This window comes from Ambystoma mexicanum, chromosome 6p (assembly GCF_040938575.1).
Source record: "Ambystoma mexicanum isolate Mex_15411 chromosome 6p, UKY_AmexF1_1, whole genome shotgun sequence".
NCBI classification, from domain to species: domain Eukaryota; kingdom Metazoa; phylum Chordata; class Amphibia; order Caudata; family Ambystomatidae; genus Ambystoma; species Ambystoma mexicanum.
The window spans coordinates 1,480,108,641-1,480,134,432 of record NC_090935.1 but is presented as its reverse complement, the minus strand read 5'-3'; the positions used below and the strand labels follow the sequence as shown (position 1 = coordinate 1,480,134,432).

Below are 25,792 nucleotides of genomic sequence, written 5' to 3'. Positions count from 1 at the left end.
CAACCAGGCCTGACAAGGTCCCCATCGGCTTATTTAAAGCTGAAGTAGATGTTTGGACCCATGGTCTTTTCTGTATCTTCAACACTGTGGTAAATCAGTTAATGGTACCTTCCTCTTGGACTAATGTGGCATTCGTACCCTTGTACAAAAAAGGTGGAAGTGAAAACCCAGCAAATTATAGGCCAATTTCACTGTTGGTAGCAGCTGCTAAGATCTATGCAAAGACTTTATTGATGCTTTTGATAACTTGGATGGATGAGAGACATGTGATAAACCAACTACAGCCTCGCTTGCAACCAGGCCTGTACTGCTGACCAAACTTTTAGACTCTTCATACTGGTTCAAAAATACATAGTGCTATGAAAGATCAACCTATATGTTTCATCCCGTAGACCAGCCTTTGACGGAGACCCAAGGGTAAAGCTATGGAAAGCATTGAGTAAAATGGGTATGGTTAAATGCCTTAGGCAAGTCAGAGTCTCTATACAGGTAACAAAGCAGCTGTCCATGGGACTCTTATAGGGGATATTACTTCTCCATTGGAAATCCAAACGGGTGGGAGGCAAGAATGTGTCCTTGCCCCAACTATTTTTTCACACTAACACCAGAAGAGAACCCTCCAGGGCCAACTCTCACCAACGGCTGTAGAACGCCAGTCTTCAAAACCCCTTATGAGTGAAGGTTTTTCCACAACCTCAATCTTGGGTTTCTAAGCTCAAATGTTTGACACCCATAATCAAGCAGCAGGCACATTAAGATAACAAATAACATGGCACCATTTTAAAATGGATAATGCATTTTGTATTCAACCCAGGAACCCATTAACATGTTTGAGGCATACTGAGGGTACATTGGATGTTGCACCACTCAAAACCTGAGAATTCTTTTTGGATCTGCCATGTTGTAGACCAGCCAGTAAACCTAAAGAGCTGTAATGAAATCACCAGTTAGTATTGACAGTATGCAGAGGCTGCAACAAACATCTTTAGAATCTGTTTGAGGTAAATGAAAAGCACGCCCTGCTTTAATTTGCTTTTTTTTAAATTACTAATTTCAATAGGTTTAAAAAAATAAATACAAATTAAACTTACTGGAGTCTACTTTAAGGCCAATGAAGTTTAAACTGAAAAAATATGTTTTCCATAAAGGAACTTTCCAGGTTACATCTATTTGCCTCTCATTTCATTCTGCATCATCTGATGAAGAAGTCTATGGGACTTCGAAAGCTACTGCGTTACACCCTCTCTACAGAATGTGCCCAGTTAGTACAATAAAAAGTGTCAGAACTTGGATTTGGAAAGACAGGCCTAGGAAGGCCCATGAGAGAAAACACAGGAATACAACATATCATATGCTCCAACTGTTCACAGAGGCTTAGTTTCTGAAGATAGGTTTACCTTTCCCGGGCAAAGGAATTGCAACAGGCTTCCTAGTCATGTATGCTGGGACTCTGTCACTGGGATCTACAGGAAAGCAATGTGAAGAAATACTGTTAATACTTCATGAATAATGAACGTAAGACGATAAACAGTAGTTATTAAAAGCAAAGCACTAATCGAATATGCAATGCCATTCATTGCCAAATGACGATTTTGCACATCCAGCAATATTTAAATGTTTTTTTTTTATATGTATTTAGACCATATTTGTGTCAGTGTGATGTTTAGATCACATATGGAGTGGCAGCCGTCTAAAATAGCAACAATGGTCATGTGTTCCACATTTGTTTAAATATACTTTACCTCTAAGGGTGGCGGCAACAGCAAAAACATTGTAATTTCCTATTTTTAAAATACTACCTAGTTATTAGTGGGGATTACATGACTTAACAGGGTACATAGAACGTACAACATGGGGTAAATAACTCAAATGTAAACCATGCTGTACTATCTTTGCATACTATGCAGTTTATATATTCTATACTATCCCAAATTTGAAACATTATTTTAAAAAGCATGTTTTACCCTTACCGCCATACTCATATTGAGGACAATAGTTACAATAAGAATTTCACCACATTTCACATTTAAACAGATACGACTTCCCATAGGAATTCTCAAGGTCCTCACCCCTGGAATGCACTGCCACCTAGTATTAGACTGATTGACACACCCTTAAAGTTCAAGAAGGACCTGAAAACGTATCTCTTCAATCTTTCACCTGATTAGTATTACACTGCTTCTCTGCTCCGCCTTTATTTGCCCCTGGCTTCGCTAGCACCCTGCCATGTACTTTTTTGGTTATGATTGTCTGTCTGTCTTTTTGTTGTTTGCGCGCCCTGAGGCCTGCGGGCTTGTGGCACGATGTACTAACATTTTTAAATAAATAAATAAAGAAATAATGTTACTGTCACCACTAGATTGAGAAGAAAAAAAACACATGGCCAGTAATGCAAATAAATTGCACAAGTGCAAGTGCACATTTGACAGTATTGACAATAGCGCAAACATTGCCATAGTGCATATATGCCCTCTTGCAATGCATTTTTGCACCTAAGCAAAGTTTGTCACTATTATCAGGAGGGCCGGCATTGCTGTGAAAGAATTCCACTATGGTAATTTCTTCCCCAATTCTAATACTCTGGAAAATGGTACTAATGTAATGTTTTTGTAATGCAGACCCGATGATGAAAACGAATACAACAAATGTCCGTCCAAACAATGCCTAGCAACCCAGCACACAAGGAGTCATCAAGAGAACCTAGGAGCAGCAGCCAACGCCTACTTCCTCCCAAGAGGATGTGGCTGGCCTCTCAGTACTTGAACAATTAATCTCACCGGATTGAACCTGATTCTTACCCCATCTATTGAATTCTGTAAATCGCCCTTGATGTCACATTTTATGTTGGTCCCCTCCCAATACACTCACCCCTCTACCCACTGACCCTCTGTTCCTTCACATTTTCCCTATTCCACTTACGTCTTCTGATTTTTCCGGGTCCCCCTCACCCTATTTTTAAAAGCTTCCCTGCCCCACTTCCCAATACTCTTAAGTGATTCTTTCTGCATGCAGCACTATACAAAAACAGGGAAATCAATAAATGAGCCTGGAATATCCACTTATTGCATATGAACTCCCTCTTTGAGAACATAGGCATTGAATGGAATTCTCACAAACAATTGCAGTGAAATCATTGGCTGGCCAAAACGAGTATCAGGATTACACATTGATCCTTGCACGTTGCTTTTATTTTGTACAACTTGCAACAAAGTCACCAGGGAAGTGCAGTGGTGGAAGCTATTAGGGCCAGGGGAAGCCATCAGTTTGGTTATGTGATCTCTGGATGTGGAACCTGGGGGACAGTCGATAGCCTCATAGCTATCACTTAAAAAAGAAATGCCTTTTTAGAAGTAGCAGAGAAGTGCAGGGGTCTAGCCACGTGCCCCCCCTGGCAGTTTGGGGGCAGCAGTACACTCACTGGCAAAGACAAAACAAAGAAGCATCTGAGTACATACAAGCCATGTGAGTGAACAAGGGCCGAGGCGTTCAAATTAAAGTCTCTGGGAATATAACTGTGGGCCGCCATGACAGCGTTACTTGTCTCCGAGATGGCAGCGGATATTCTTGAGCCCTCGGCTGACACACGTCTGTTCAATTACACAATTAGAAAATGAGACAATCAGAAGCAGCTGGAAGATAGAAAGATACCTTTGGACAATGGCGGGAGCTTAAGAAACCTGATGAGTCAGGAGGCTAACAAGAGGCAGACCTAGCCTATCGCCAGATTTAGAATGGCATCTAAGTATAAAGATAAGGAGTCAGAAATAGACAAGAAGTGGGAAGGCTGGGAAGGATAGTTGGGGATCTTGTGCACAGTAAGAAGAAGTAATAAGGATCCAGGAAAGCAGATTGCTGGGCAGTGCAGACCAGCCCTTGAGTCATGTTGTTAGGAGCTTACTGAGGATAACAGCCAAGGTCCTGACAAGGTCTAGTAGTTACTGGAGGGAAGAGGAAGAGATTGTAAGCCTTCTGTGGGCTAAAGTTCAGAGTCTGGCATGAGCCAGAGACTCATAAAGGAACTGTGCACCTGGAAAAGCAGAGCCTATACTGGGCTGTAGCCCATGAGGGTGATTCTTGGCTGCTGGATTATAATAACTTGGCCGGTTTTAAGAGTAAGATAGATGATTTAGACTGGCAGCAATTTCTGAAAAATTCTGAACTGATCTGCCTTCAAGAGACAATGATCTTGTAATCGGAAGAGATACGTGGCTATAAAGTATTTAGCGCACTTGCAAGAAAATCGATAAGGGGTAGTCCAAGCGGGGGCTAGCTGACATGTTTTAAAAATCAATTGGAGCTAAAACTTTAGTTCAAGCAGTATAACCTGACATTCTAACTTTCAAATGGTAGGGTGATACTCAAAATGTCCTTGTTATTGTTAACATTTACTTGAGACCCTCGGAGGAAGCCATAACTGCCTTATTATCTCGCTTTGAAGAGCTAGAGAAACATGTTGCTTTCATGCACCAGCCATCAGCTACATATTGTGCTAGCAGGTGACTTTAACACGCAGTTAGAAATAGTTGGAGAGCATAGATTTTTATACAAGGACTATGATGAGCTATGGGAGATCCCTTGGTCACACAGTTGACTCTGTACCCCTAGGATGGCCTTTGCAACAAATTAATTAGGGAAATTATGATTAAGGGGTATAGGGCCTGAAATGTTAGATTTTCCAGTGACATTCCCCCAAGGCCTACATACATCTCAGGGAACTGCAAGACCTACATAGATTACATTCTAATAAAAGTAGAAAGTGGGAAGTTGGTGGTTGATTTTCAAGTTATTTAATGTATTGAAAGCGACCACGACCCACTTTTGATATCGCTTAGTTTATCCTGAAACCCCCACAAGCTATGAAGGTTGGGTGTATAGGTGATTTACGGAAGCTTGACACCTTTGGGGGTAGGCAGAGGATCTTCTGGCAATCGCTGGTAGAAAATAACTATTTCAGTAGAGTATACACATTGTTAGTGCTGCTCCTGGAATCACTCACAGAAGGGGCCGGACTATTGTCTAGTGATTTTTGGCAGCAGTTGGCTTCCATGTTAAACCCTATTCTGACCGAACCAGATGCTATCAGGTTGGAAAGCACTCTTTCCCATGCTGGGTGGTTTGATTGGGAGTGTCGACAAAAGAAATCTGAATTATTGTCAGGCCCGGCTCTAGGAATTTTCATCTGGGTGGGCCAGGGTTGTGACCAGGGGGGCCTATATTCCATTGGGTGTGGGTCTAGGAGTACCCTATTCAAAGTGCTGGCGTTGATCCAGATTTTGCAGATCTGCAAAAATACATTTGCACCCCTCGATTAAAAAAGTACATAGCAAAAGAGAAGCAAGGAAAATAGTGTCGCAACATCAATCTACCTGTCTTCCCTTGCCATCTGCTCTCCGCTTTCTGTCATATCTGATCCTCCTTCACCTTTCACCATCCAGACACGTTCCTTCAGCTGCCCTAATCACTGCCCCCATTTACCTACCCTTTCACCTGTTCACACCAGCACCCAGCATGCATTTCCTGGCATGGTTTAGGAGAATTGAGGGTGATGCCTCCTCCTCTTCCTCTGAGAGGGCTGAGCAGATGGTGTCTGGCCAACAATACCTTCGTGAGCACTGTGGCTACTCCCAGCAGGCCCCAGAGTGGACGCTTGTGTTCCCTCCATCCTGTTGTGAAAGATATACCTCCCACAATACTGAAGCAAGGAATAGGAGATTTTGTTTCCTACAAAATTGCATTTTTTTTTATAACTTCTTTTTATTTCAAGAACAGAGCATACCATGCCCAATCAATACAGGTAGTCTTGTTGATCTTAACAATATTTATTGCACAACAACATATCCTCCAATAACATACACATGTTAAAATCCTCCCTTCACCCACCCATTCCACAAACGCCCCCTCCTTTCCAACTTAACCCCTACACTAGTCCCATTCTGAATGTCTCCCATCAATGGTTCATGTCCAAAATTAAATTTTAAACATAAAATGTTATTTTTTGTTCCATTTTTGCAGCACATTTTAATGAAGTTGAGAGTGCAAGGGCTGTAAGTGCTGCATCAGGAGGCAGACAGTGCTGGTTGAGGGGTTTCCAGGCTCCTGGTATCGCTCCTGGTTGGCTATGGCATGAAGGAGCGGGTCTTGCTCCCCTGCCATTCCCCTGTACATCATTGTCTGGTACATACTGTTTACATACTGGTTATAAAATGCAATTGTCTGAGATGACTCTTTGTTTGATGTGTTTACTTAGATTTGGTATTGAATGACACAATTTTGTTCAATAAATGTGGTCTGGATATTTTCAAAGTTAGATGTGTGTGTGTGTGTGTGTGTTTGTGTCCTAATGCCTGTGCTGGCCATCTATTAAACCCTGATTGAGGCTTTTTGGAATAGCTTATAATGTGAACTGAATCCCTTCTAGGGGCACTTAATTTTAACAGGCAAGGCATAGTGAAATAAAAAAATATGCTCTGGATCCCACACTTTGGTTAAGTGGTAAAGTGATAATTTCAGCGTAGTCAGAAATTTAGATATTTGACCACACATCTGCGGAGCTCAAGTTGGTACAAATATGTCTTGAAGTTTGGCTTTCAATAACTAAAATAATACTACATTTTATACAGATTACTTCAAAAATGCACACGTCACACAATAAACCAACTTGACAATGTATTCATCATTGTAGAAACATGTTGATGAAAAAATTAAGGCGGGGCATTTTGTTTTGAATCCTAAACTGCATAGAGCAGAATCTCCTGTCTGCACTTTTTTTTTACAAAAGGGGTCCTTCATTCATTTTAATTGTTTCCACCAAGTACTGGAAAAGTAAAGAATAAAACAGGTGAAAATCACCTTTGCTCTTTACTTTACCACTACATGTCTGGAAAAGTGTAAATCACTTCCACAATTAACGATTGTGGGAGTCATCCGCAATGGACTCCTTTTGACTCGGTCCGCTTTTACGAGTCAGTCATTTATAACATGCCTATACACAAGTGTTTCAAGGCTAAAGAGCCTCAGAGCACTTGTGTAACGGATACCACGTTGGGGCATATCTTGCCACCTATCGGGTACACAGGGCAGTATATGCTCAGGTCGGACAACCCTGCACTGCTAGGAGTGAGAAATGGTATCCCCACTCCCAAGACGAAATAGCAACTAAACCTGGTTGGATAATTATGTAATAACCACAGACATGTCAGGAACTATCCAGCCACCGTGGTAGTCTATGACTAATCTGCTCCTAATTGCTTCGATTAGTCAGCAAGTCGCCGGGCAGCATTAATTTCTGGTTATTTTTCTAAGCCCACGTAGATTCGGATTTGCCAGCTATGCTGACTCTTGTAGTTAGCTATATAAGCACTGCGCGTTCATTGACGCGTGCTTCCAGTGCTGTTTTTGTCTTTTGTAGTGCTTCCGAACTGCATTTACCGGGATAGCTGTGTCTCAAAACAACATTGGTGGCACGTTAGCAATGGCGCAATTGCGAGGACAGTTATCATCCATTTGCGTCCGGGTTGTGGAGGGAGGACCGGCTGGCTACACATCAGAAGGTATCTCCTGGTTTGACATCTTCACCCGTATTCCGCTGCTTGACAATGTTTGAACTAGGTGCTTTACATGCACAGTGCACCGCTACTAAGTCCATCATTTTACAGAAATATTTTGATATGGCACCTCTACCTCATCTCCCGCTCAATAGTAGGGACAACACCAACCAAATCCCCAGTGCAGTGCCCAACCAGCCTTCTAGGGAGTCAACCAAGGCCTCCATACCCAATCCTGCTGTTTCTCTCAGCCAAGGTGACTCAAGGATCACTGAGGGTATAATAGAGGCGGGCTTGGAAGAAACTCTATTGTTTAATGGTGAGGACTTACAGACCAATGTGGCACAATACCATGAGCCACCCTACAATCCGGTACCCCTTTACCAGCCCGAGGCTAGATCCTCCAACAATGACCTTAGGACAGATCAGTGTCCCCCGTTTCAAAACAAGACACGCTAGCATGCATATTGTTTAATAACCGCTCACTTGTGAGGCACGCCACGAATCCATTTTGATATTGATTTATGTGCCATTACAGAGAGCAGGTTTCACGCTTCTGTCAGACCTGCAGTTGCCTTCGCCGTACCATCAGGGTATAAGATTCTTCACGCAGATCGCCAACAGGGTCAATAGAACCTCGCTTCAGAAATCTCAGACATTTCTGTGGCAAATTGCGAAATGTATTCGTCAAACTCTCCAAGGACCCCAACCTCACCATTAACATCACCCTTATCTATCACCCCCTGACGAAAAGTCTGATTTCCTCATCCATCTAAGTGATGTGATCTTTCCTCTCCTCAAACCCTCAGCCAAACTGATTGTTCTTGGACATCTGAATTTACAACTTTCAGACCCCACAGACAATATAGCTAACCTTGTTCATTCCACACTGATAGCAGTGGAGTTCCTCCAGTATGTGAAGTCAGCCACTCATAACAATGTAAGAACCTTGGACTGGCTGGTGTTACTCACCAGAATGGGGAGTACGTAAAACAGGCCGGACCTCTAGTGCTGGGGAGTTGCTTGAAGGAGCAAGGGTTGGAGCCTCCACCCAAGCCTCCTCTCTGTGAGGGAAAGAACTCTTTAAACCGATATGACCACCTGCTGAACTGTACAGACAAGGGGACCGATCGATCAAAAGAGCGGGGAGAACACACCGCCTCGAACCCAGGCTGTAAAGGAAAGGATAACAAGTTAAACTATATGTCAATTCTAAATCCGGTTTCCCCAAGACTATATCCCTTAAGTAGTACCTGGTTTAACTCCCCTTAAGCCAAAAGAACTGGAACAACCTATAAAGCAAAGAGGCTTTAGTATATAGCTAAATGTGTAACTCTCCAGTTTTGAAAACCAAGAAAACTATACTTTACCACTGGTGGAAGTAAGATTGGTGTAAAGAATCCTGGGTAACAACGAAAGTATAAAATAAAAAAAAGGAAGGTTAGTAAGGCAGCTATCCCCGAGCGGAACGAGGGTCGCACTGGTTTCGGGATGGTGCACCACAGCAAAGCGTTCCAAAATGCACTTTAGAAATGAAGCCAAAATCCACAGACGTGATGACAGTCTGATGAAAGAGGGATTCCAATTATAGAGTTGTTCTTACCAGAGTAATCACTATCCAAGAGTCCAGGAAGCAGGCAAGGGTTCTGGTACACGGGCGGTCAATTAACACAGCAAAATCACTATCCAAGAGTCCAGGAAGCAGGCAAGGGTTCTGGTACACGGGCGGTCAATTAACACTGCAAAATCACTATCCAGGAGTCCAGGAAGCAGGCAAGAGGTCTGGTACACGGGTGGTCAGCAAACAAATCAAAATAAGGTTTAAGAAGAAGGAGTCTGTGTGCAGGCAGGGTCGGTACATGGGAAAACAGGAACTTCCAAAATCAAGGTACAGAGAAAGCACTTCAGAAAGTATGCCGGTTGTAACTTTAAACAGAAGCAGCGTTCTGTACGCCGCTGTGGAATAAGTAACAACAAGGAGGCGTACCGTTTGAAAATGAGGCTCCCGTATCAACGCCGGGAACTACAACCCTTGACAGGTTTTCTGGGTAATGTAGTTCGTGTAGCAATTTTCCACGGCAGCTGCCAGCGCGATAAGAAGGGCGCATGCCGGCGCCGTAACCCTTTATGAAGGGTGATCACTTTCCTGTCCCTTATTCTGGCGTTACCTGGAACTCCCCAATTGTCCTTGTGTACACGGGAGGAACGAGGAAGAACCCGGGGAACGTGGTGCGGCTGAGGGCGAAGTGTAACAGCATCCACCCCCAAAGGCGGCACAGACCCCCTCCGAGCATGGAAACGGCGTAAGAGAGCCGGAGAATGTATATTGCATAAACGCTCCCAGGACCTGTCTTCGGGACCGTACCCCTTCCAATCAACCAAATAAAAGGGGTGCCCCGTACGGAGACGAAAATCCAGGATGTCCGCCACTTCATATTCATCATCCCTGTCCACCTGAACCGGAGGAGGGCGATCGGGCAATCGAACAGAGGGTGGACAAGGTTTCAGGAGACAGACGTGAAATACAGGATGTTGATTCCAAGAGGTAGGTAAAGAAAGGCGTACAGCCACCGGATTTATAATCTCAGTAATGGGAAAAGGACCCACGAATCTAGGCAACAACAAGCGTTTGCCAGGAATTCGCAAATTACGGATGGACAACCAGACTTTCATGCCCACCTTATAATTAGGCAGTGGTTTTCTGTGACGATCAGCATTTTTCTTTGCCCCTGCTTGAGCTTGAAGTAGATGTGAGCGAACCGTTCTACGGGTCGTCACCAGTTCCCTCACACAATCCCGAGCCGCCGGGTTGCCAATGGGAAGTGTAGGATCAAAAGGCAAAGACCATGGATGGCAACCATATAGGGCAAAAAATGGCGAGACCCCTGAGGCAGTATGCATAGAATTGTTGTAAGCAAATTCAGCAGAAGGAAGCATCGTCAACCAGGATGCTTGAAAACGAAGGCAGAGACACCGGAGAAATTGTTCAAGAGTGGCATTTACTCTTTCAGTTTGCCCGTCCATCTGAGGATGATAAGCAGAACTGAACCGGTCGTCAATACCCAATGAAGCAGTCAAGGCCCTCCAGAAACGTGATGTAAATTGAGAGCCACGATCTGAAATCGGGATAGCAGGCAATCCAAAGAACCGGAAAACGTTCTGGAGAAAAAGGGAAGCCAAGACAGGAGCAGAAGGCAGGCCTGAACAGGGAATGAACAATGCCATCTTGGTGAAATAATCAATGACTACCCATATGGTATCAAGGCCTTTCACAGGAGGTAAATCCACAATAAAGTCCATAGAAACCATGTACCATGGTTTGTGGGGCACAGGGAGAGGACGTAACAGACCCACAGGTTTAGAACGGGAGACTTTGCATTGAGAACATACTGAACAGGATGCCAGATAGTCAATCACATCCCTTGACATAGTAGGCCACCAGGACCAACGACGTAATGCCTCCAGCGTCTTTTGCTGACCCGGATGAGCCGCACTTAGGGAGTCATGAGACCAAGCCAGAGCACGTAAGCGTGCCTGACCTGGAGGCACAAACAAGCGTCCTTGAATGTAGGGTAGGCCTTGAACCACATCAAGATTGAGAGTTTCACACTCTTCCTTATGTGCGGAGACCCAATCCGAAATCAAAGTCCGCAGGCTAGGTTGAGGGGTGCAGGCACAAACAACGTTACAAGGTAACAAGAGAGGTTTGCCAGAGACATTGTTGTCAGAATGGAAGGCAATGCGTGACAAAGCGTCTGCACAAGAATTCAATCGGGCCGGTCGATACGTGATAGTGAAATAAAACTGGGAAAAGAAAAGATGCCAACGAGCCTGTCGGGCAGTAAGACATTTCATTGATTTAAATGCCAAAAGGCTCTGATGATCCGAAAAGACTGTGACCTGATGTCGAGCCCCCAAAAGATGATGCCGCCATTCGGAAAAAGCGTCTTTTATGGCTAGGAGTTCTCGTTCTGTGATTGGATAGTTGCGCTCATAAGGCGTCAATTTCCTTGAAAAGAATGCAATCGGATGGATTTCCCCCGAGTCTGGACATCTCTGGGATAGAACTGCCCCAATAGCCGAGCCAGAAGCATCGGCCTCCACCAAAAATGGGAGTAAGGGATTAGGATGCTGTAACACTGGAGTGGAAGTGAATGCTGCCTTAAGGGCATCAAAGGCTCCTTGTGCCTCCTGGTTCCATTGATAGGATTTCTTAGAACTGGTCAAAGCCGTCAGCGGTGCAGATATAGAAGAAAAAGAACGGATGAAGCGCCTATAGAAGTTCGAGAACCCCAAAAAGGATTGCAAGGCTTTAATCGATGTAGGAACGGGCCAGTCCAAAACAGCCTTAACGTTGGAGCGACTCATTCGTATATCCCGACTAGTTAGATCATAACCAAGAAACTCCACCTCAGTGGAGTTGAAGACACACTTTTCAGCTTTGACAAATAGGTGGTTTTCCCTCAACCTTTGCAAGACAATTTGCACGTGTCTCGTGTGTTCCTCTCTGGAGGGTGAATATATGAGGATATCGTCCAAATATACTACCACAATTTGATCCAAACAGTCATGGAATATATCATTCATGAACGCCTGGAAAGTGGCCGGGGCGTTACAGAGACCAAATGGCATGACCAAATATTCATACAATCCATAGCGTGTTTTGAAGGCGGTTTTCCACTCGTCCCCTTTCCTGATTCGAACGAGGTTATATGCACCCCTAAGATCCAGCTTAGTAAAGACTACAGAAGAACCGAGTTGGTCTAAGAGCACTGAAATAAGCGGGAGGGGATATTGGTTTTTTACTGTCACCGCGTTTAATGCCCTATAATCGATACAGGGACGAGGTCGCCCTCCTTCTTAGGGACGAAAAAGAGCGGAGAGGCCGCAGGGGACCTGGAAGGCCTAATGAACCCAATGGCCAATGCCTTGTCAATGTACTCCTTCAATACCTTATCTTCTGGAACCGTAAGAGAATAGACCCTACCCGCCGGGACCTTAGCACCTGGCAGTAAGTCGATGGGGCAGTCGTAAGGCCTATGAGGTGGCAATTGGTCTGCCCCTCCTTTGTCAAACACATCACAAAAAGACTTGTATTCAGGAGGGATTTCGGTTTCGGGAGACTTAGTGATGGCTCCAATTATAGACATAGATGCTACCAAGGCTCGACAAGAAGACTCAGGGGACACACTAGTGTCTAGGAAACACTTTTCGTTGCACTCAGTGGAAGGAAACTGCACGGTTTTCCTTGTCCAATCGATGGCCGGATTATGATGTTGCAACCAAGGGATGCCCAAGATGACCTGGAATTGAGGGGCTTTAATTAGATCGAAGGAAATTGACTCAGCATGTCCTTCCTCTGTTTGCATATGAATTAAGGAGGTATTTTGTGTAATTAGGCCAGAGATCAAGGATGTACCGTCCACAGCGTGAACAGCCTCGGGTTGGGCTTTAGGGACAATTGAAACAGTCTTACTTGTGGCGTAATCGTAATCCATGTAATTCCCGGTGGCCCCAGAATCAATGATCGCCAAAGAAGAAAAAGTACTACCCTCAGTGGTAAGCACCACAGGAAGGCTAACAGGAGCAGAAACAGCACCATGAGAGTCCAAGGAAAGCACCCCCGGCATAGGGACCCTGTCTATCGCCGGGTTCTGGCGTTTCCCGGCTTTTTGACAGGTCTCTTAGGGCAATCCTTCAAGTGGTGTTCAGCAGATCCACAATACATACATAAATTATGTGATCTGCGATAATCTTGTTGTGCAGGAGTCAAAGGACCTCTTACTGCCCCGATTTGCATAGGTTCCGGAAGCAAAGTTGAAGGAGAAGACTGGTCCACCTGAGGAGTAACAGGGACTGGCAACTTGCGTTCGCCCCTTCTTTCGGTTCTTCTAGCATCTATTTGTAAAACCAGGTCTAGCAATTCACCAAAAGTGGTAGGAACCACTGGTACTGTGGCCAAAACGTCCTTTATTTCTTCCGACAACCCTTTGTAAAACACAGCTGATTTTTTCTCTTCCGGCCACTCGGTTTCAGCTGCCAGTTGGTTAAATTTAGTAAGGTATGAAAACAAAGAGGATGTGCCTTGACGCAGATTGAGGAACTCCAGGTCAGTAGCCTGAGATTTATAGCGGGTGTCAAATACTCTGTTCATGGCAGTGATGAGAGCATCACAGTCGTAAAGGACGTAGGTATTGGATTCAAGCAACGGATTAGCCCAAGCGGCTGCTGTACCCCCAAGATGAGAGAGAACAAAGGCTGCCTTAGTATTAGAATTAGGAAAAGCAGTGGGCCGACAGAGGAAATGTAATTTACACTGGTTGATAAACATGCGATAATGTTTAGGATCCCCAGAGAAACGTTCTGGAGGGGCAAGTGGGAACTGAGTAGCCATAAGCACCAGGGTAGCCGTAAAGCCAGAGGCAGAGGCTGTAGGACCGGTCGAACCTGATGCAGTAGCAGCAGACGTATCCACCCCCAGGGTGTGGGGGCTTGGAAAACTCTGCAAAGTGTCGATCCTTTGATGGATAGCACTATGTGCGGCTGTCATATCAGAACGAAGTTCAGATACCAAGCGAACCAAGGTGGTTAAAGGATCGACTTCTTCCATGGCTTCTGTTTTTGTTACTCACCAGAATGGGGAGTACGTAAAACAGGCCGGACCTCTAGTGCTGGGGAGTTGCTTGAAGGAGCAAGGGTTGGAGCCTCCACCCAAGCCTCCTCTCTGTGAGGGAAAGAACTCTTTAAACCGATATGACCACCTGCTGAACTGTACAGACAAGGGGACCGATCGATCAAAAGAGCGGGAAGAACACACCGCCTCGAACCCAGGCTGTAAAGGAAAGGATAACAAGTTAAACTATATGTCAATTCTAAATCTGGTTTCCCCAAGACTATAGCCCTTACGTAGTACCTGATTTAACTCCCCTTAAGCCAAAAGAACTGGAACAACCTATAAAGCAAAGAGGCTTTAGTATATAGCTAAATGTGTAACTCTCCAGTATTGAAAACCAAGAAAACTATACTTTACCACTGGTGGAAGTAAGATTGGTGTAAAGAATCCTGGGTAACAACGAAAGTATAAAATAAAAAAAAGGAAGGTTAGTAAGGCAGCTATCCCCGAGCGGAACGAGGGTCGCACTGGTTTCGGGATGGTGCACCACAGCAAAGCGTTCCAAAATGCACTTTATAAATGAAGCCAAAATCCACAGACGTGATGACAGTCTGATGAAAGAGGGATTCCAATTATAGAGTTGTTCTTACCAGAGTAATCACTATCCAAGAGTCCAGGAAGCAGGCAAGGGTTCTGGTACACGGGCGGTCAATTAACACAGCAAAATCACTATCCAAGAGTCCAGGAAGCAGGCAAGGGTTCTGGTACACGGGCGGTCAATTAACACAGCAAAATCACTATCCAGGAGTCCAGGAAGCAGGCAAGAGGTCTGGTACACGGGCGGTCAGCAAACAAATCAAAATAAGGTTTAAGAAGAAGGAGTCTGTGTGCAGGCAGGGTCGGTACATGGGAAAACAGGAACTTCCAAAATCAAGGTACAGAGAAAGCACTTCGGAAAGTATGCCGGTTGTAACTTTAAACAGAAGCAGCGTTCTGTACGCCGCTGTGGAATAAGTAACAACAAGGAGGCGTACCGTTTGAAAATGAGGCTCCCGTATCAACGCCGGGAACTACAACCCTTGACAGGTTTTCAGGGTAATGTAGTTCGTGTAGCAATTTTCCACGGCAGCTGCCAGCGCGATAAGAAGGGCGCATGCCGGCGCCGTAACCCTTTATGAAGGGCGATCACTTTCCTGTCCCTTATTCTGGCGTTACCTGGAACTCCCCAATTGTCCTTGTGTACACGGGAGGAACGAGGAAGAACCCGGGGAACGTGGTGCGGCTGAGGGCGAAGTGTAACAGCTGGCCACACACAAGGTCGACCTTAAGAATATTAAGGTGATACTTTGCCCTTGGTCGTACCATTTCTTTGTAAATTTTGCTCTGCCCTTCATTTCCCAGCCCACTAAAAACCAAGTGGCAATAAGTTGGACAAAATACATGAACTTATGGAAGCTCTTTCCAGCTGCATTGGAGCAACATTTTACGCTAAGCCTTAATAATTTACCTAATCTTAACAGCACTAATGATCTGACTGAAGCTTATCAGACCATGCTCACTAAAGCGTTCAACCAATTAGCCCCAGAAAAAACACATCTCACCAAGGCGGCACCCTCCAAACATTGGTTTTCAGCTGAAATCCAAAAACTTAAAACCCTAAAAAAAAAGGGCATTCCAGCTCTGGAATAATAACCAGTCTGCAGATAATAAATACAAATACACAGGTTGCTGCTAAACACTACAGAATAGACATTTATGAGGCAAAAAAGCAGTCATATGACAACAGAATCGATGGGGCGTCATCTAACACCAGAGAATTGTTCACAAATTCTAAAGGAACTCGAATCCCCATACCCTGTCTTCATTGAAATCACCAAAGAATACAAATGGTGTACCGGCATACAGGAAGCTATGGCAAATAAAGTTGATAAAATCAAATAAAGGGTAAGAGCCAACTGCAGTGTCCTGGACTTCACTAGGGCTACTGCCAAAACAACCTGCCTCCTCCAGCATTCCCACCATTCTCCTTTAAGGAAGTAACAGAATCAGAAATCTCTGCAATACTCTCTTCCTAGTTAAAACCCTAGGCGTCATCCTTGATCAGGAACTATCCATGAGATCACATATTAACAGTCTTGTTTCCTCCAGCTCAGCTTACTACCTAAAACTGTTAGCACAAATCGGGTCGTTCCTTAACTGGTCTAATTGTGCCACCATTGCCACGGCAATCATTGGGGCCCACATAGATTACTGTGCAAGCCTTCTCCAGGGCACCTATAAGGATGAGCTGGCCCGCCTTCAGGTTGTCCAAAATAATGCTGTGAGTGGGGGAAGGCCTGAAGCGATCTGATCATGTCTTTAATACTAGGAGGGCCCTGCACTGGCTCCCGGTGGAGAGTAGAGTGACCTATCAGACCCTCTGCATTACGCATTGATGCCTGCATGGGAAAATTCCCAGCTACCTCGCAGACAGATTAGACTGGTTGCCAGCTAGGAGAGTTCTCCTGTCAAACAACTCCCACCTCTTGCTTATTCCCAAAGCAAAACTGTCCGTAGTGGCACAGGGATCCTTCCTGCACACGGTGCCAAGACAGTGGAATGACTTGCCTCCTGATTTAAGAGCGTGCCCAAGCTTTGGGAAACTCAAACATGACCTCAAAACTGTTCTCTTTAAGAGACTCCCCCTTGCCTGACCCTTGAACTGCCCTGTACTGTGTTTTCTGTTTTTTGTCATGTCCCAGCGATATCATGCCTACGGTCCCTGTCTACGTGCTTTACAAATAAATTAAATAAATATGACCAAGCACTGGGAAAATAGGCCCTCTAACACCTACAACAGAGCCTCTGGGAAGGGGCCATGCAACCGGGCAAACACAACATACTCCACACCAGCCAGAGAATCTCTCTCAGAGATCCACTACCGCGAACCACCAGGACAGACACAGCAAGCTCATCGGCTTCCAGAAAGCAGACAGGAACAGGGGCCTATTACCAGTAAGCTCAGACACTCAATCCTACCTATCTGCTCGCTCTCCACTTTACACCAACAAACAATAGAAAACAGCTATACCCCTCGATCAATTTCGGCCTAGCTGCACACATACCTACACTGCTCCTTGAACACCTCAACAGTCTGGGAGAACGCAGCTACATTCCACGAAAAAATAGGCCTAGCTGCACACGTAATCTCTTACACAGGCCCCACGGCAGCCAGAATGCAGACTCGGACGCCAACGACCTTGCTCCTCACATTCCACTGAATTTCTCACAACCACTGCACCGCACCTAATATGAGAATGCGGCCACTTCTGCGCAAACCACACTGGTTGCACACATACCGAATCTACCATAGCATTATATGCTACTCTACTCTCTCCACTGACCTGGACTACGGTCCCCAAGGGCGTTCAACCCACAGCGGTTTGAGATCATACCAATGATATATATGGCGCTATACAAATACACAATAACATAACACATCCTCTGGGTAGATGTTCTGGTCACAAGTCAATTTGCCAAGTGCCATATCTCCTCTCACCTTGTCGTCTGACAGCGATGCATTTTGTGTGCTTCAAGCGCGCCACAGCACAACAGTAAGATTTATGTGGCTGAAAGTGGGATGTACAAAGGGCTAACGGTGCCCGAACAGTCACCAAGTGAGTGTAATCCAAAAGCGGAAGTCAAGAACAAAGAATAACCTGATAGATGGGTAGCCATAGGTTGAGGAGATGTGGGACATTTATGAGTTCCCCTTATGAGGTGTGCAGTGGCATGTTGACGGCCCAAAGGGGGGGTGCAGGTGTGTGGCTGAGAGGTAGGAGGTGAACAAGTTGAGCACTGTGCCTGGGAATCCCATTTGATCTGCAAGTAGGCTTGTAAGTGCGAAGTGGTTGACCGTGTTAAATGAGGCAGAGAGGTCATGGAGGACCACAAGGAAATAGTCACCTTTATCCATGATTTGGAAGGCATCATATAGGAGGTGGATGATGTTAGTTTCTGTGCTGTATCAGTGTTTAAATCTAGTCTGGTAGTCATGTCTGTCTATGGTGGTTAATCTGATCATGGAGTTGGTTAGCATCTGCCTTCTCAGCGATTTTACCCAAGATTGGAAGTCTGGCGATTTGCCTGTACTGCACAAGGTTGTCTTGTTTTAGAGATGTATTTATGAAGAGTAGGTGGATGAATCCTGTTTTTAAGGTTCCTGGGAAAATGCCCTAATTGAGCGAGGCATCGACTATGTGGAGAAAGGGGTATGAGCATATCATAAGAACTGTTTCATGATGGCAGAGGAAAGGATGTCGTCATTATATGAAGTAGGTTTTAGTAACACACAAGTATCTGCAATGTTTTTGTGGGTGAGTGGTGTGACGGTTGTCTAGGGTTGTGTTGCACGAGGTGGGATCTTCATCAGAGGGTTAGCAATTCTAATGCATCAGTATGTTGCCTGATGTTATGTATCTTGGTTATGATGTAGTTGTAAGGTGTATTACATTTTTCTGGGGAATCAGCGATTACCTGTTTGGCCAATGGTTTGCAGCAGTGTTGACTGCCACAAAGAGGGATTTACTCCTATTAGCAGCTGTCACAATATAAGTGGACTCATTGTTTTAAATTCATTTTTTATTGTAATATCAGTTGTATAAAACAACCTTAGCCAAATCGAATTCATCACGAACTCCTCAATCCCTAGACCATCACGTAGCCCCTCTACTCCCTGCCAACCAGTAGAGCTGCCACTTCTCTGTCCCCCTCGCTATCCTACCTCCGTTGTATGTCTGTTCTGTTGTTACTACTGAAAAGAGCTCTGTTATGCATCTGTAAGGTTGTACACCTCTGTAAAGTGCCCCGTTATGTATCTGTATTAGTGTATACCTCTGTAAAGTGCTCCACTGCTGCTCAATACATACAATAATAATAGTAATAATGCTAAAAAGAAGTACATTACTAAACACACAGGTTAAAATAAAAAAGCATGAAAGTTACTTTTGCTGAGTCAGAAGGGAAAACCTCAGGGCGACATAAAAAATGCAATTCACACTGGGTGAGGAAAGTTTGAAATTTCTCAGAATCCCCACAATAGCGTTCTGGAGGAGCTAAAGGAACAGGCATCAGCAATGAACAAACTCCCCCAACCGCACCTTCCCCAACACCATGGGATTGATTTTCACCTACCCTAAATAACTCTGGAGGTTCTCCTGAGGAAACTGATGGCCTAGACCCAGCTCGACTTTCCTCCACCCCATGCATCTGACCAACCCTTTCACTTAACTCCTCAACCTTTTTACTTAATTCCTCATTATCCTTTCGAGATAAAATTAAATCCTCTCTCAATTCCCGAATCAAATCTTGTAACACCTCCATTGTAGACTCGTCAGGGTCCATATAGCTCAGGTGGGCTCAATTATTGACCTTTCATTGTGTCAGGCTGAGTCTTGCAATACGTCCACGGAAGCTGCTGGGCCCCAACAGTCCCACAAAAGTGTGAAGCGCTCAACCTCTACTTTTACGGCTAAGCACTTAACAGGGGAAGTGGAGAACAAAACAAACTGGAACAGTTCCACTGGTGTGCGCCTTTGGAAATCTGTAGCAAAAAACGCAAACACCATACTGTGAAGTCTAATTGAACTCTACAACCACTGCTTCACTCTTCCAAAATACTAGCACCCTATGTTACCTGTTCTCCCTCAGCAGAAAGCCTTGAGGGTTGTTATTTTCTTAAAGTTGATTCGCTGCCTTCACTGCTTCTTTGACACAAACTTTAAGGATCAGTTCTTTAACTGCATCAACTCCAGCAAATTGACTTCAGTTTGTAATTTAAGACAGCACTTCTGTTATATCAACAGGTCAATGCAGTGCAGTGCTTGAATAGTGCAGTGCTTGATTATAATTCCAAGTAGTTTCCTGGATTCCTTTTAAAACTGTTCAAAAAGAGTCTTCTGAATGTTGTCTTTCAACTTGTCACTTCTCAAAGAATTTTTTTTCAAGTTGCCTAAAAAATAAAAAATATAATAACCTACTGCACAGTCTCCTGCGAAATGTCCTGTATCTGTCTCTGCGCTAATTATGCTCCATCTGTCTTTTATCAAGGTGCTACTCCTGGGCTCTAATGAGGCTCACAAGCGTTTGTTAGGAAAACTGACAAAAAATGAACTGGGCTATTTACCCTTAAACAAACTGTTTTTCCCGCTGAGCTTTCCTAACAAGGTTTGCTGGAGAAACTGTAATTGATCTGCCCCTTTCATCTGTGGGCTGAATTTATAAAAAAGAATGCCGGCGAGAACGGCAACCAAAACATATTTACATGCGACCGCGTAAAGAGAAAAATGCTTTCTGAAGCGGCAACCAAAACAAAGTATTGCCTGAACTCGAGCTGCGCATTTAGACAGCTTTAGTCAGCTATTATGACAAAACACAGAGCAGGTAAAAACGAGTCATATAGAACTTCCTAAACACGCTCACCAACAATAAATGTCTCATGCTTTCACAACATTTTCATTCATGAAATCGTCTCACTGATGAACTGTCAAATTACATATGTCTTTGTATATCTCAAGATTAACGCATTGCCAAGATGTTAGTAAAATTAAACAATGTCGTTTCACTTTGCTTGACTCAATCACTTAGCTCAGTTAAGATGGACTGAAAACTTGTCCTTTCAGCTGGATTCTGGCTTTCAGCAACTTTAATTTCTTGTTTTGACTCTGAAAAGACCTCCAACCTGGAATCTCATGGAACACTGCCTACACAGCTGCAGATTTCACTATGAAAGGCAGTTAGCTGAGGTTCCAAATGCCCTTAGTAATCTTTCAATCAAGCAAAATCACAGATTGTGACTTCCATTTTGGCTTGGGTTAGAACTCACAGACTGACAGCAAATGTTAAGGCCCAAACTGGGACAAGACAAATAACAACCCATAACTACTTTCCTACCCCAAACAACCCATCAGAATAATCCCAAACCAGACAACCCTGACAGTACATGCATGACTTCAGGTATTTAAGCGTGCCAGAATGTTATAATAGGATAACTAGCAGAGAGAAGGCGGGGCTGACGTGCAGTGTAATTAAATTGCTTAATGCTGCAGGGCTTATTCTGCTGAGATGGTGAAGATGTCTGGGGTTAGAATATAGGTCTAGTTATGGGTACCCGAAAGAACTGGCAGAGCAGATAGATTGAAATAGTAGAGTGTGCAGATGGCGCATCGCCATGCCTGGAGTTAGTGGCACATGCAGACTTGGTGATGGGGGACTGGTCCTCAATCATGGCATTGGCAACAATGGGCCATAGATCAATCTGACAGGGCCACCCAGGAAGTGGTGACCAATTTTAATCTGCTGGAGGTGACCACTAGTTACCCCGGGGCTGAAGGAAGGACGCTCACCATGCTTACTATTACAGCTACAAACCGTTCAAATTTTTATCCAAGACCAGTAACAATCACATCTCTTTTGTAGTTTACCTAGGCTTCAGAGGGTTAACTCGTATAACTAATCCCTTTCCAATTCATAGCTCTCATCATCTAGTATTGCAGTATAGGTGACCCCCCCTATTTCTGCCCCTAACTGGGTAGCAATGGAGAGCCACCAAAGTTACACGTGCCAATATATCCTCAGTCACAAACCAACTCATTTACACTGTCTGAACAGCAAGGTGTTATTATTAGCAACTTGACAATTTTGAGTAAACATAGGCAAAACACTGACAACGAAGTCATTATGGGTTTGTCGGGAGCCGCAATACTAAACTTTTAAGCGGGTGGGAAGGTCATGTCTTGGAGCCTTAGCTTATCAAATCCATATGGTGTAGTCAGAGAAGCTAAGAATGGCTGTGGACTAATTAATCAACACTCAAGGTTGAGTTGGGTATCCCAGGATGTTATTGCATAGCGCAAGTATAGCATGCCATGCTTCTGGTTTGCTTTGTGTTGAGTGGATAATGTTTCTGCTCCTCGATCAATGCAGAAACGTTAACCCCTCATAGCTTTTTATTCTGACACGATGCAAACGCCATACTAAGATGGCCCAAAGCATGCACTTGCATTGATAGCCAGATAATCATGCCCTGTTCAGTCCAAATGGCTTTGTACTACCAGGTGGCCATACATGAGAATGTGTGCATGTTGTGTATGTAGCGCCTAAAAGGTTATCTGTATCCCGGATAGATCAATGAACGCTGGTATTTGGTGTGTTCCTGAAAGCACTATATTCCACAAGGCATTCAAATAAGATTTGTATTGTTTGAGCTTTGGGCGAGCATGTGGGTCACTTTGACACACAATGCAGTCTTCACTTGCTGCAGTGACTGGACAGTGAAATTCTCCACTACTTCATGTGGACAAACAATATCACTTTACTTTTCCATATTAACTTTGAGATTTCTGCTGTTTGGGGAAAAAACTGTTTACAAAATCAGCTTTTGGCCAGAATGCACTTGGCAGGCACTGGATGTCTGCGCTTTGGGGTTTAGGCCTCTTCGAGATGCCCTGTCTGTTGACAGTTTAGCCCGAGTGATGTACAATAGTCCAAGTTGTTGTGTTGGACGTCTGCTTACATTCACAGTAATGTGGTAATATGGGCCTGTACACACTGATATTAACCCTACATATGGTGATCATTCTAGTACGAAATGCATATCATATTACAGTGATATTATTTATTAATTTCTTTTAGCACTTACATAGAGCACTAAACCCTCCGGCATCAAGGCGCTGTTCCAGGGAAATTCTTAAGCAGACTTAAACATTAGTTCTGGCGCAGAGGGGGTTCCAATGTTCACTTTATGCAAAGAGCCAGGTTTTTAAGGCTTTGTGGAAGACCCAGTAGCATTGTTTAGCTCGCAAGCAGGCAGGTAGTCACTTCCAGTGTTTGGCGACCATAGTTGGGAAGCTTGTCCCCGTAACTCGATATCATTGCCATATTTTCATAGTGTACTGAAGGGCAATGCAATGCGATGCCACTTCCAATTTTTTCAAGGGGTGAAAGGTTGTGTGCCATCACATCCTGTGATGTCCCTTGGGGGTTGGGTCAAATTACATCACTTCCTGTGATGTGATGGGGGGGTCAAAGCTTCATGTGATGTCACCCCTGCTACTCCTGGCATTTTGGTGAAATGACATCCGCGGAAAACAAAAGTGTTTAAAAAAATGGCAGCTCTTTCCCCAACTTAGACATTTGATCTTGCTTCTATAAAAAGGCACACAATATAACAGAGCTTTCACCGGGATACAGCATTTATTCAGCAGGGAGCAGCTGATTGACAACAGCCCTCTATGGTTGCTGCTGTATCACAAGAGCTCTGGTAGAGAGTTAAAGCTCTCATTAGATAGACCTAAAAACAAAGCAGGAGTTGTTGTTAAACCAAAAAAAGTAGACATGTTCGAACATTGGCTTTGAGACAGGAACATTGGTGGCTATTGAATCTCCTGCCTCATTTATCAGAATGGGACAGCCAATATCCCAACGCTGTAGTGTTAAACTGGTATTTAAACAAATGCAGATCAATGCAAAGGCTGTAATAGTTTTTAACACTTTAATGTAATCGTGGAAATTAAATGTTGTCATGATGTTTTTGCGAAACCAAGCCAAAGGAAGGTCTCCAATCAACCTTTCAAAACAACTGTGAGTGACGCCCGTGAGCGAGTAGAATTTCTTTGGAAATGAACTGGAGGGCACAGGAAGCCCCCCATTGTGAAATCTATCCAGCTGGGAGGATTGTGTGAACAGAGGGGTTTTTGCCATCAGTGCAAGATTAAACAAGATATACTCAACAATAGACATCTGTAACTCTTAAAGATACGCACCTTCTATCATTCATTTATTGATGAAGGCATATGGTTGAGGGTGAAAAGCGAATCGTGAGAGCAACATTTAGCAACACTTTTGGTTCCATTATCGTCTGATGGTACAAAGAGACAGACAACTTTCAGGGACCCTCTGGAATATCACAATGTTAATGTTAATGTTAAAGGATGTTTGTACCACGCACTATCACCACCGGAGTGGTCCCCTGGCGCTCTGGTGGCTCTGAAAAAAAAAAAAAAAAAGTGGAGAAGGGGAGGTGGGGGGGGGGTGAGTTAGTGGGAATAAGCTGGAAAAGTGCAAGAGAGCAGTGATGCGCTATTGGGGGCCTCAGTCCGGTAAGTCCGATGGCTGGGCTTGGGGTGTTTTACAGTCGGTAGTCGTCGTGCGCTGTTGTGCAAGTCTATGTGTGGTTTGTTTTGTTGTTGCAGTGTAGTGAAGTTTGTGCGGATTGTTATGTTGTAGGCTTGTGGTTGTGTTTAGTTAGTTTGAGAGGTGTGAGCAGAGGGGGGAAATTGTTAGTGGGTTGGTTAATTGACATTGCTTTCTGAAAGCAAGGCGCTAAACTTCCATATTCTCTCCTGGTGTGGTGTGCGAGCATCTCAGCGTCTCTGTCCAGATCTGGGGATCTGGGGCCATCCGACACTCACAGTCCCTTTCACGCATGGCATCCACTCCCATTCATAAGCTTGCCTAAGTTCGGCCTCTGACACTTACGTGACACCTGTCTGTATGCGAGGCAGGTAGACGTTTGTGCATCCCTTCAAAAATGGCCCAGAGAGCATTCCCAACCCAGTCAGTGCACGGCATTGGCTAGACAAGGCTACTCCATCCATATGTGGCGGCTGGTCGGCATTCATCATCTTATTCAGTTGCTCATGCACGCTGATGCTCTCAGCTCCTTTGAACGTGGCACATGCCAACACTTGCACTTATGTCCAGGGGCGGCACTTGCCTTCATTCACAACTCCATCCGGTCAATGCCCATGTCAATGTCCACAACTTCGGTCAAGTGTGGCAAGTGCTAACATTCACACAACTCTATGCAAGTATGATACCTAGCAGCAATTATGGAGCGGGTGAGGTTGTAGAAAATGGTGTGATCCATCTCCTGCCACCTATAAGAAACACATGTCTTCCCCTGAGGAATATCCAGCAACTTTTAGCCACACAGGACAGAAACTTATATAAATCGTGTGAAGATTGTCATAGTGGGAAATTAGGTTGAGACAACCGTCACTATGTGTAGTCAAGGAGACTTGACACTTTGATGTGTGAATGTATGATGATTGGTGTATTAGAAATGGTACATTCATGTTGTATATGTTTTTAACAAAATATGTATTTGTTATGACTAGGCAGGTGGTTACACTTGTGCTTTGATGTATTATTAAAATGGACATGTGCTTTTGTATAAAACATCATTTTTGATCGATTGTTATCTTCCTATATTTGTTTGAAGGTTGATACTATGAGCCCCTAGGTTTACGTAGGGGGACATATGTTTTAAAAGATTAATTGGAGACCTTCCTTTGGCTTGGTTTCGCTTATTATATTCTCACTTAGTAGGAAGGTCTAACGCCATATAGTGGGACTTGCCCATGTGAGAATAGTCATGATGTTTTTGTACATTTTGTTATGTAATGTTATGACTAAGCCAAAATAAGCCATTATTGGCTAACTGACTGGCAAAGTGTGCTAAGAGAATTGACAAGTCATACATAGAATTATATAAAATATTGCACATGTATACTTAGTCTTATAATGCTGATAGACCTTTCAGTTATTAAGTTATCGACAGAAGACACTGTTCCTCGACAAGCGAGAACAAGCATTG

The 25,792-nt window shown here is 44.2% G+C and overlaps 1 protein-coding gene across 2 annotated transcripts in view; it reads right to left on the bottom strand.

Annotated features, from left to right (window-relative positions):
* Positions 1-25,792, bottom strand: part of LOC138510562 (cytospin-A-like) — a 1,126,527-nt gene that overhangs the window by 67,435 nt on the left and 1,033,300 nt on the right. For both annotated transcript variants that reach the window (XM_069626319.1, XM_069626320.1), the window contains exon 16: positions 1,398-1,463. In XM_069626319.1, the coding sequence (XP_069482420.1) occupies positions 1,398-1,463 (66 nt within the window). The remainder of the gene's footprint in view (positions 1-1,397; positions 1,464-25,792) is intronic.